The sequence below is a fragment of the Mytilus californianus genome, unplaced genomic scaffold (genome assembly GCF_021869535.1).
Source record: "Mytilus californianus isolate M0D057914Y unplaced genomic scaffold, xbMytCali1.0.p SCAF_2, whole genome shotgun sequence".
Classification (NCBI taxonomy): domain Eukaryota; kingdom Metazoa; phylum Mollusca; class Bivalvia; order Mytilida; family Mytilidae; genus Mytilus; species Mytilus californianus.
In genome coordinates, this window is record NW_026262668.1 from 8,316,042 (window position 1) to 8,329,607 (window position 13,566).

The 13,566-nt window shown below is 31.1% G+C and overlaps 1 protein-coding gene across 2 annotated transcripts; it reads right to left on the reverse strand.

Annotated features, from left to right (window-relative positions):
* Positions 1-4,745: 4,745 nt before the first annotated feature.
* On the reverse strand, positions 4,746-13,230 carry LOC127729217 (uncharacterized). 2 transcript variants are annotated; one of them, XM_052236923.1, is made up of 5 exons: positions 12,689-13,230; positions 12,030-12,182; positions 9,633-9,841; positions 7,540-7,701; positions 4,746-6,598 (listed from the first exon to the last, which is right to left on the reverse strand). In XM_052236923.1, exons 1-5 carry the CDS (start codon positions 12,849-12,851, stop codon positions 6,431-6,433), a joined length of 855 nt encoding a protein of 284 aa, XP_052092883.1. In that variant the 5' UTR covers positions 12,852-13,230; the 3' UTR covers positions 4,746-6,430. The 2 variants fall into 2 exon arrangements, with proteins under 2 accessions (XP_052092883.1, XP_052092884.1); XM_052236924.1 differs by lacking the exon at positions 12,689-13,230 and having other exon boundaries at positions 12,030-12,298.
* Between the last annotated feature and the right edge of the window lie 336 nt (positions 13,231-13,566).

A 13,566-nucleotide genomic window follows, 5' to 3' on the forward strand; every position in this document is an offset into this window, starting at 1 on the left:
TTCTCGCTGTATTGAAGACCCATTGGTGGCCTTCGGCTGTTTTCTGCTCTTTGGTCGGGTTGTTGTCTCTTTGACACATTCCCCATTTCCATTCTCAATTTTATAATATAATGAAGATAAAAAGCATAGATAAAATCCTTTTATTGAATTTCAGTCTGGAGTCGTAACAATGCAGAATCCAAATAATCTGTGCTCCTGCAGTCTGATATTAGCAAACGGACAACATCCTGAACTATGCCATCACACACATTTAGAAAATTATGAAAGGAATGCCGATCTGTTCGTCGCTCTGTATCCGCTATTTTCTTAACGAATATAGTATCGGAGTGAATAGCATAACATTTTATTCATACAAAAAAAATGTTTTTAACAATTTACACACAATGACGTTATTATTTAATTATATTACTCCATCTCCGCACAAAAAAAAACCACCCCAAAAATTTAAAAAGAAAAATTAACAAAGTCTGTTACATACGATTTGATTGGCTGATACTCTGGAATAAGTAAATACATAATTTGAATAACATATGTGCAAAAATCTTTCTGTGTATACATAAATATTTCTGTATATACGTAATTATTTTTGTATATACGTAATTCGATATATGTATATACGGAATTATTTCTGTATATACGTAATTCGATTTCTGTATATACGGAATTATTTCTGTATATACGTAATTATTTTTGTATATACGTATATCGAATTATGTATATACGTAAATAAGTATTTTTGACCCTGATTCCGCGCCATATGGTTCCTTTCGTCCACGATTTTTCGTTTTTTTGTGTTCTTGTTATGTTCTTATTATCATAATTAAGATAATTATTTGATGCACTGATGTTTATAATTCAGTCAGATTGTTTGTTTTCCTTCGGTGTAACAATAAAAAATAAACAATACATCATTAAATCGAAATAATTTAATTTACAAAATACGCTTCCTTCTATCTATTTTTTTTGATAATCTTTCAATTTTTGTTAACATGGATCCAATTGAATTACATGATTTTAGAGTAAATTTCTGAAATGATTTATAAGTTCGCCCCCCATGATAATTAAATAGATCTTCTTTTTTTAAATGATTAATAAGTTTCAGTACGTCCGTTCGTCTTTTATTACAACCCCTCACTGCATGCCATGTTCTTTGGCCTGTCATGGTGTCATATATACTGTTAATTTCATTCTTCAGTCCGCCTACTATCTTCCCGTGTCTGTCAATCGTTTCGTCCGTCATTTTCCCCGTCATGTGTAATGAATTTATAAAATCTTTGTTTAAAAACTCGTTTACGAGGTCCATTTCCAAATTGGACCCTCTTCCTCCAGTGTAATTTACAGTTCGATTCCAAACCATATCCTCTCTTAATTTTGCGGGTAAAAAACCATTCACACCTGTAAAGGAAAGTTATCATGGTTGGCCATCTCTTTTAGGACTAAAAAACTAATATCTATAATCATAGTCCATGTCTTCGTAAATTTTCAGTAAATGACAGGACAATAAGAAATTTCTTCATTAATTAATCATCACCCCTTTATTTTTTGAACAATTTTTCAACACGAATTTCAACGGAAAATTCCGAACATTGATTATGGTTGTACGGCGGATAGGCGGCTCTGTCTATTTCTTTGCGATAACTTATATATGAACCGCTCGTTCAAAAGCTTTTTGAATGTGAATTTATTGTTACTGATGAAAAAATAGAGGTCAAGTTCAATACTGACGATTTTCTCTCTTTTTTTTGACAGTTCTTGTTAATATTTCAACTGAAATTCCGGCCGCGTCAAGTCTTATTCTACTGAAGCAGCGAATGATAGGTCTTAAATTGTTTTTCACTTTTATATCTTACTGCATTCAATTTAACATTGCAATTTAATGCATCCTTTTTAATCAGATTAACGATACACATACCTGCTATAAATCTATGGGCCAAAATAAAGTATTTTGGATGGTGATTAATGTGAAACTGGACTAAGTCCAGTTTCCAAAATCGTATCATGGCAGGACCATCTCCGTTCCGAACAGCAGTACGTCTAATTTGTCATTTAACCCGCGCCAAAGCAACCCTGTGTTATAATTTAATTTGTGGTCTTCTGCTTCCTTCTGCTTTTCTCGCATGTTTGAGAACAAAACCATTTACCATCTATTAAAATGAAAATAATTAATTTGTTCATTGTCAACTTGGTACGTTTCCAGTTCGCTCTAAACCAGAATGTCAGAAAAAAAAATGTGTTAATTGTGTATATACAGACGTTTAAGAGCAAATCAAATAAAAAATGACCTAAAGTATAGCCAAATCAGGAATCAGAGCTTTGCACGAGATATTATTACTTAATTTTTAATAATTTCCAAAATAGTGTCGATTTTTAAACGAAATCTGTTTTTCCTATTTTTAGTTTTTCATATTGAAGAAGAAAATCGTTCAGAAACACAAATAACGAATTATAATTATTAACATGAAATAAATAAAACATAAAATTGGAGCGAAACATTATGAAAGGATTATCTGTAATGTTCATAAAAAGGGCGACTTAATTGTAATGAATTATTTCAGACCAAATATTCACCTACAAGTGGAGAAATCTTCATGTCATTTTGAAATAGAGTTAAAGTGGTTATTGGGTTCATTGGAGAGAGATATGTCTGTGTCACCAAAAACACTAATTTTCTGCAGGTAAATGTCTTAAATTCCTTTTTTGAGTTTCTTGGAGCCGCAATGAGGTTGGGTTAAAAGTGAAGATTTTACAAGAAGATTATATCTTAACCATATTCTAACGTTTATATATGTCTCTGTTACCTTTTAGTCAATGACATATGTCTGTTTATAAAGGGGATCCATAATATATAAAAGCGAGTCATGATTTATATCCACATATACAGTTAACTCGCTTGGTTAATTTCTTCAGCATTCCCTATTAAATATGTAAAGTTTGTGTTAAAATAAAAATCGCGTGAACATTATCATCAGGTCTAAGCCTTTAATTAAACTAAAAGCTGGTGATTTCAACTACAATCAAATATATATATTATCAACTCAATTTATATTTCATGTTTTGAGTTGTTTTTCTTGTGTATTGTCTATATTGTAATTGTTTAATATAAAAATCACTGTACTGATTATGCCCAAAATTGGTCCTCTATTGGAAATAAAGTGTATCTTATATTTATCTTACAATCAAATGTTTAAAAAATATACCTAACAAAATAAACTGACGTATGTTTTAGGTCTATCCCAACAGTTGCAGAGATTTTCCTGCTGTTCAATGATGAACTTGGGGAAAAAAGGTTTTGTGGTGACTATCGTTTGGTGGAAATGTTTCACTCTGCAATTCCAGAGGATAGAAAGAAATATATTCTAGAGGAGTTTAAAAAGACTGATAGCAAAATCAGATGTGTAATAGCAACCGTTGCTTTCGGTATGGGTATCGATATACCTGACATTCGTAATGTGGTTCACTGGGGTGCACCAAAATCTATTTTGAGTTATTGGCAAGAAGTAGGTCGTTGTGCACGTGATGGAAAAGACGGCGTGGCTGTCTGTTATGCATATGCAAGATCTCTGCATAAAAATATAACATCATCAGATGTTGTGGATATGGTTAAGAGCACATCATGTGTACGACGAGCTACTCTTGCCAATTTTGCAATTTCTGGAGTCAACTCAGTGAATCATATCGTAAATTCAAGATGCTGTTGCATCTGTGACATGGATATCTGGAAACATTGATCAGTGTAAAAATAATTTATATGGGACTGAATAATTATTCATATATCCCTTGATCAAAATTAAATAAGTGTATAATACCATTAGAAAAGTAGACTATTAAAATTATTCTCGGAGAGAATTTCAATTAATTTTTTTAACTATTGCTTGGTATTCACAAGAAGAAAATTTATTCATCTAAATCGGGGTCGGAATTTATAAAAAAATTAAAAAATAATTAGCTTGTGATTCAGTTTGCTTAATGTTAACCGTAATTGTATATTGTCATGGAAAATTGATAGAAAACAATGTACTTGGAAAATTAAATCTCTGTGTATAACATCATAACTACTTGTTGTAACTTGGAAGGAAATAAAACACAATCAGTAAACCTAAACTAAACAACAGAAGGTACACATAATTTAAGTGTCATAATTTACTAGCAGCATTCAGTGCCTGCAAAGTCCGCGTATTAAAAGTATGAGGTGCAAAATCGTTGACTTAACGAGTTTAAACGTTGAAAATCTTTATCGACGCATTGAATTCGTTTCGTCTACGATATAGCGTAGAAACGTCACGTTCCGTAATATAGCGTTACTGATGTAAACAAGATTTCCACAGCTCCGACTGCAAGGGATTTCCTCCTGTTGAGATGAGTTTCCATGTAGTGTACAAGTATTTAAGGTATGTAACTTGTTTATTTTATCAAGTTTTACCATTTGTTATACATTTTTCGTATTTGAACGCTCTGACATTGTCCCAATCGTCCCCGGGTAATCTACCCGGGAGCTTGCACCATTGAATGTAATGGAGGGCGAGCTGGACTCGGTGACAAAAAAAAAAAAAAAAAAAAAAATAAGTCACTGAGGCCAGGGCTGGACTAGTGATGTAAGCGGGTGTTTGCATTTAAATTAACGAAAAAATTTAACTATTAAATAAACGTTCACACTTTTAAAGAAATGCATTGGTTAAAACTTCCAACTTCAAACAAACTTCAAATGTTAATCAATCCATTGACAATATATTAATTTTAAACAAACGTTAAATATGTTTTTATGTATTCTTTCAACACTATAACCACTATAATTTGTATCGTATAGAGAATGTACAGCTTCATCTTTTTTTATATAAAAATATCACAAAGTCATATCTATAAAATAAACAAGAATAAAGTTTTAAGCTGATAAACACATCTTAGAATAAGAAATGATCACAAAACTTGCAATTGGTGCTTTTAGCAAATATTCTATGAAATGTCATTTAATTCATTATTAATGCAGCATTTATATAAATTATGTTTACACAAATATAATAAGAACAATTTGATACACAATCAACTTAAAATATGAAATTTGGATCAGTTGATTTACACTATGCTATTTGGATATCGTAAATATTGAAAAAGAGAAATTGATAAGGTAACATCAATTTGGCTGGCCAGTCTTTTAAAACGCATAAACATATTTGGTATTGTATGGGATGTCATAGGTGAGATTGTTCAAAATGCAGCATATCTTAAAATGGGTTCCACCAATTTCATGCAATAAGTAATTTTTTTCTCAATTTTTGGCCTAAAATTCCTCTGTTGTCACATGAATTTATAAACTTTTCTCTTTTCCAGACGTTTAGCTCTGCGCGTTCCTGGTGGGTTTTGGTCCGTACAGTAGACCCTTCGAATGTACCATATTTCAGGCACGTAGCATACATCAAAATAAGAACAAAATCACCCTTGTGCAAAAAGATAAAATCATATGATTTGAAATGTCAATACGTTGAGGGTTATGGTTTAGTAAATCTTGGACTGTTAAGGTATGGGTAGGAAAAGGTAAAGAGTTTAGCTCATATATTATGTTATCTCAAAACACTTCATCAGTACTGATTACTAGTACTCTTTTTGTATTTGTAATTATTTGGTATTGTATAGTATATAAGAGATGTTAAAGTCTTCGAAATTGAAGATATAAAATTTATTTCATATTTAACATAATAGATTAAGGCAATTAACTTAATACCAAAAATAACAAAATTGGATAAGATAATAAGGGGAACAATCCAAATTCATAATAAACTCATGTTAGATACCAGGATAAAAATGTTGTACCTAGACGCGCGTTTCGTCTACAAAAGATTCATCAGTGACGCTCGAACTAAAAAAGTTTAAAAGGCCAAATAAAGTACGAAGTTGAAATGAGACATCATTGTCGAAACAAAAGACGAACAGACAAACTACAGTCCATAAAACGATATACAGCAAACTTAAAAACTTGGCAACACAATCACAAATAAAAGGTGGATGGCGTAGCCATGTGCCCTGGATTGTATACAGACCCTCCTCCATAATAAAAATGTAATTTATTTCTGCATCAAAAATGTATCTATACATTCCCAAATGTATTTATACTCCCCAAAATGCATCTATCCATCCTAACATGATGACTGATCCATACATTTTGAAAGATAAAAACTATTTCATTCTATCATTCTTCCAGGTGAAAACATTGATTTCCTTAACCCAAATATTTCCCAATCCTCCCGCTGATTACCATTCATACATATATAAACGGAGATTGGGTAAAACTATTTGTATGAAATGAAGATACACATATGTTTGGATTCAGTCGAACGACTGACCCTTTTATATATATATATATATATAATATATGAAATGAAAATTAATAATAAAAAAAATTCTATCGCAGCTCTATATGAAATTATTCTATACCATACTATTTATCAATCATTTTAAGTACTAAGTCACACAATATCTGGTAGTCATCCTTTGTGTTATAAACATTGGCACTCAGTCGACAGTAGACTTTACCGTCCACAAAGGTAATACACGGAACTATACCATGGTTTACGATGATTTCTACAATACGTCGTTCGCCATCATCCTGTAAATATTAAAACACATATTGCACCTTCACGAGACAAATATAATATTGATGATTACCAATTTTATGCTAAAGGCTCCGAAGGGAACTGAACTGAAGAATAGTCGCTTTGGGAATGCATACTATGGACATAAAATTAACATGCTTGCAATTAGATTATCTGTCACGTGATCACGTATGAGAATGCAGGAAACGTTTAAAAAATTAAATGCATACAGAATAATCCGTTCTTTAAAGAAAATATTGTTCATAAATTATAAATTATACATAGCTATACGGATAAAAGAAACATTACAATCCATCTATAAAAAAAACAAAACTCCGAGAATTCGTCTGGTAACACCTGAATCATATTATCATATCAGAAAAAGGAACTGCAAAGTTTAGTAAACATAAGAAAACAGAACATTTTTGTTTTCTTTGTCATGATTATAAAGAAGATATATATATGGCCGCTCAGCTTTATATCTCTTTACATATGCGCATATACCATAAAGATATTTAGATAGAAAGTTAATATACCTAAAGTCTTAAATCTGTATACATGTTTGCACATTGTTTTCTCCTTTTTGTACTTCTGTTTATCGTTTTATTTCAATCGGCTTCACACATTGAACATTCAGACGTTTGTTTCCTTGGATACGATTTTTTTATTTGACAATGGTGGTAAAACAAAATCATGTGCGAAACTTTTCATAACAACTCAAAATATCGTTTAAAAACTGATGATACTAATTGTGTTAGTATGACATTTCGATTTTCTTTTAAAGTCTGATGGCGCTCATTTTTCGCAAAATCAGCTTTGACTTTGATTAAATGATGCAGTAGATGTAGATCATTCTGTTTGCAAAGAGAAAATGGTAAACTTGAGCTCAGACATAAATGAATGCATGTTTGTATAACAGTTGTTTTTACAGGATTTAAAATGGAATTTTACGTACAATACTTTTCATCGATGTTTGCTTAAGTTCTGGTAGCCGAACCAATCTCATGAAAGGAGCTTCCATTGATTTTGGTATTTGTAGTTTTTCTGTCTTCCATGAAGAAGTGAGTAATTCTGTAGATGTGTTCAATAAATCGTCAGTATAAACTCTTATTTTCTCCTGTAAGAAATTTGCAGGTTTGTAGGTATTCTACGTTTTTGAATCATACATTTTCGTATATATATATATATATATATATATATATATATATATATAGGTTGAAAAACTCTCAGTCGTTAAAACATCTTAAACCTCAGATGTCAACTAATTTCTTTAGGAAAGGCACAAGACAAAACAGAAATGGTTAATTAAATTGAATAGAAATATTTGTGTGTATTTCTATTATTTCATTTCTACTATTTCCAAATCAATTTCTCTGTCAAAAAGTAATGGATGTTTTTTTAGATTCTTTTATGATTAGGTCCGTGATCAAAATATTTTAGACAAAACCGTTTGGCACGTAATTTTGGGATTACAAAGTTGAATTGTCATACGAAATATATTCGTATGCCATTATCTTAAAGAATGGTTCTATAATTTAGAACTGGCCAGTTTTGTCAAAATCATTTCAATTGGTCTTTTAGTTTGAAATGGGAAACACTTGTGTAAAGGGTAGACAAGTCAAATGTTTAAATACTATTGCAAGAGGATATACACTTAGATTGTTTGATCTATAATAAATCTTTGGAATATTTTAGTATTCACATCTGAATTTAGTTTAAACATATTTTATTTGCTAAATTAAAGCAAAATAGATTAGACACAAGTAAATCATAGTTATGCAGTCTTCTCCATAATACAATATAAATAGATACAATAATAGTATAATGAGCATGCATGTAAAGCAAACAGTTTATAGAATATAATACGAGCTTTAGGTAAAAAAGAAGAGAGAAAAAAAAAGAAGGAAAGTTTGAAAAGTCATATTATTCTGTGATGATGACGTTAGTGTTGATGATGATGTCGAAGATGATGATGTTCCGTGTCAGTATCAATAACGCTTTATGAAGGTACTAGAAATCTGTTCCGAAGTTTTCGGAACCAGTTAAGATTATTGAGTAAGGTTTTTCTACATGAAGTGTATTTTGGACAAACGAAGAAGTAATGATGAACATCCTCAATTTCTGACCCACATTGGAAAGAAGGATCATTTATATTGTTACGCAATTGCGTTAAAATAATATTTAATTTCCTTGGGCCGTACAAATAAAACGTTTCAACTTTACTTAGGAGACTATCGTTTTTCATTTCTTCCTAAAATTTAGAAATAGAGTCGACGCTGCGATTTTTTGGATCAAGTTTATTCCACTCACGTTTTGTGGAGGGAACAAACGATTCAGTAGTAAGGGAAAGTCTACAAAATGGAATAATAATATGATGACCATTTCGCAACGGATAGTTCAGTGGTTGTACTTTGTACACATGGAGGTACAAGATTACACATGTACTCTGGTGCATGTTTTTGGTTCATGTTCTAAAACATCTGTAATTTTCTTCTCCTTCTTCTTTAAAAAAGAGATTCCCAGCCAACCTCAGAGTATAAGGTTTCAGTTTTAGTGAATATTGGTAGACCGGTTACAATTCTTGCGGTGTCTGATTGCAAATTTTCTAATTTATGTGAATAGCATATTTCACAATTATCCCACACTTCCGTGGCATATTGAAAAATGGGTCGAATAAAAACTAAGTACAGTTTTTCTAAATTGTTTCGAGATAGTCGGTATATAAGTTTACGCAAAACATTTAAGTGTTTCTTTACACTTGTAATTATACTATCAATATGATTGTTCCATTTTGCGTCACTACTGAAATTAACTCCTTGAATCTGAATCTGAATCACACCGTCCCTAGAGTAGATAGCTTCACAATAACTTCGAAGCTTTGCTGATAAATTTTATGTAAATAATTTAGAAACAGGTTTCGTTTGTAAATGTTAATGAGGAACTTTTCCGTATGTTTCGTAAATCAGAATATTGAAAGACTACATACAAAAATGCATCGTTTTTTGTAAGAAAACAATTTACAGCTAATACCTTAAAAGACTAACTTACGTAGCCTCCTAAATCTGTATAAAATTGTATTGCCTCCGGTACAACGCAATATGGACTATCATCACGTGTTCCTTGTTTGAAAAAATCATTTTGAAAAGTGGTTTTATAACCATGTGATGTCACAGTTGGCCTAACCCAATCTTGATGCTTCTTCTTCACATACAATATCGCACAACCTCGAGGGGTATATAGCCACTTGTGAAGATTTCCTAAACAAATATATTAGTTAGATATAAAGGAATACATCGCTTTATCTATGTCAAAATATATCGTTATATATATGTACATATATTTCAAATCAGAGACACAACAGATGAAGCAAAAGGAGAGTGACACATTTATTTACTCTCTCTCTCTCTCTCTCTCTCTCTCTCAAAAACATGTGTGACAGTTCCATAATTTCTCAATTCCTAGATTTACATATATTTAATTATGTTAAGTAATTTTAATTACACTATCACTATATTTAATATAATTATGTCTATTGCATTGAAACATTTCGAGTATAACTAACCAAACACTATTTTAGGTTTTAAGCATGACGCAATATCTTTTATGTGACGAAACTTTGGAAATATATTAAGTCATTATCTGTTTATCAAAGTAAAATGCAATAACATCAATTTTGATTAAAATCCTGTTTGATGGTATTTATATACTTTTTAAAAGTACAAGGATATTAGTTGACCTGAATCTAAAAATGACACATCATTTGTGAAACGATTTATATGTTTGATGTTTCATCAGAAATACTCCTTATCAATAAAATTTCACAACAGTCGACCTAGACAAAAACGAATCTACATTGACAGGCATAACTTGAGAATTTAATAAAACCAACAATTTCTTAATATTTACCGTTTGACTTTAAGAAAAAAAGCAAGACTACAGACTAAAATGCTTTTAATTTCCATTTAATCTATACAGCTATATCTCATCTCAATGTTCATCAAATGGGTATTTCATGATAAGCAGAAATGTAAATCTTGTGACGTAACCATTTAGCATGTTTAGTAACTAAACACTAAATTAGATTGTTAATTTTAAGTTATACCAATTCTAGAAATAATTGACATATTTGAAAAATGTTGTTAGTTGAATCCGTACTGTCGTATTAATTTTACGCCATTGTTTCGTTGAAAGTAAAACATTAAAATATTTCAACGCAACGTGAGTACAACATAACGTTTATTACAATGCATTTGTTTGCATGGAAATACCGTGATTTGCTATATTGAGAGATAAAAAAAGCGATATTTCATGTGTGAAATAAACTCTGTTAATTCACGCTTCTTACGTCATACAATATTGGGCGTTGCTAAGACGTTGTCAAAAAAAAAGTAAAATAACGTTGGAACAAAATGTGTGAACACGAAAAAATAAATGTGGTTCCTTGCTTGTAATACTTTAACTATATTAAAAGTAGTTATAATTAAAACAAAAAAGATTTAATTAAAAAATTCAAATATTGAAAACTAGTCAACACATTACCTTACAATAGCGATATTTTACTGAAGCGCTGTACGCCTTCGTTAATTATTGTGTCGTTCGGAGGTTCCTTAATTTTTTTTTCAATTTGGAATTAGCAGATTGGATATTCTATACTGTTTCTGTACCAGTAACTGTCAGAAATTCGCAGTTTTTCTTAAATAACTTTCAACAGGAAATGCTTTTGGAAATATTCTTTGTATATGGAAAGAGTTACCAAAATTTAGATCTAGGACAATAGACTCGGACTTTAATTCCTCCTATGAATAGCAAAAAGCGGGTTACTAATGTGCCGATTTTTCTTGAATTTTACCAGTGAATATAGATACTAAATTAAAGATATTTCCTGTTAATTTGAAAATTAATGTCAGATTTTGCTATTTTGAGGCAAAAAGAGAAGGAGGTTTGTTAAATGATCCAACATTATCGTCATTCCGTCCATAAATTCCAAATCTCTTGGACTTTCGCTCAATCTGAACTGATCTCGAATTTATGTCACCTGAAATCAACAAGTAACACTGCATTGAAAGGGATGGTTTTTTTTCCAAAATAAACTTTGTTTTTTCTATTTCTGAAAACGGGCAGTTTTCTAAAATCGAGGACGTCATAAGTGATGACTTCATGTCAATGCACGCGTATCTTTCCATGACGGGATAAAAGAAAAAAAAAAATCAGAATTTCCGTGTCTTGATTGGATCAAACAAGACCATATTTTAAAAAATAAAACAAGAGTTTTTGTATGAAGATAATAACAGTAAGCCGTATTTACACAACACGTCCTTTGTTGCATAAAATGCAAGGTGACGGTAACTGGTAACTGGTCCTCGACCAGTAATGTTTTTAACGTTTATCTTCGCATATTGTGTTTGCTTTGTAAACTTATTTTGCAAACGCATATTAATATTTTACCTGAATAAAAATCAGCATCGAGCTCCTTCAGATTAAGGGGTATTTGTCCTGGTGCATGGGCACCGTCTATTAATGTCATTACTCCAAATTCTTTACACAAAGGTATTAACTTTTCTAAAGGCATTCTTATGGCTGATTGACTAGTAATGTGATCTGTAAAAGAAACAGGTGTGCCTATTGTGAGATGTTTTGGGGAAACAAAACTTCATAAAGAAAGGTGAGTTAGAAATTCAAAGAAATTGAATTAGACCTTTAGTGATGTACAAAATGGAGGTAAATAAGTGTTATTTTCGTTGTTCACTCAAGCAATTTAGTTTTGTTAGCAATTATAATTATGTTTATTGTCATCCAGATATTCAAGCCAAAATGGAAGAATTTGCCTTTTTCTTTCATCTACTATTTGCTCTCTGTCCTTAAAAGATGAAGAACGGCTTTAAAAGCGCTATTCCTTTGCTTTTTCTGTTTTTGTGGTGTGCATTTTTTTTGTCATGGATGGATACCCCATATCCTTTCTTTTCTATTAAACATGTATAATGGGAACGAGGTAATGCTCTACTGCTTTTGGTCTCCTCTTCGGTCTGTTTCGATACTTCGACTATTTACCCTATTACAGTATAGTACTGAATATTTCAAAAATATGTTTAAGATAATCAACAAACCCAGTACAGCTACTTTCACATTTGGCTGCTTTTTAAAATATTCCCTATACATTTCAACTACTTCATCTTCGCTGTTAATTGGAAACTGTAGTGTTAAAAAGTCTGCACGAACACCTAACACAAATATCAAATAAATCAGAAAATATATCAATATTGACAACATTATAGTTTATCGATGTTCAAATCTTCTGAGAGTTTATGTTCTTTAAATAAAAACTGCTCACTCTCTCAGTACAGATAAATTCATACTTCTGATTGAGAAGGCTGGTATCTTTGATGACATTAAAGTAATGAAAATAGGATAGCTATTTCTATATTTAAAATCTTTAGGTACTCTCCATAAAGGAAAGCCAAATCAATGCCTAAGGAAAACAATTAATAGCTCTTAATCACGCACTGTTCAACACCGGATAGGAATTGGTTTTTAATAAGTCATTATGATTCTTTTCTCTCCAAAAATATCGTCAAGTAGTTTTGATGTTATGTTGACATTAATATTTTCTGGATGTATATCAAAATATATAATATGATAAGTTTTTTGTCAGTTTCAAAAACTAAGCTGATGCAAATATTTGATTCAGCAAAATTTTGGTCTTGAACGTTATTGATGGACGTCATTCCAACCCATGTTGTTCACACAGCAATTTGAAACCAAACGTTATTATATGCAAGTTAAACTTGGGATGATACATAATACATAACCCACAGACTGTTGTTAAAGTATTGATAAAATAGTACTTTATGAAACCATCAACCAAAAAAAATATTTGCAGCCGTATCTAGTGTCTCAGGCAAACATAGAATAATGGAACTTTCAACAGATAAAGCATTATTTATCTATCCTTTATTTCAGTTAATAAATGTGTACTATTTTACCT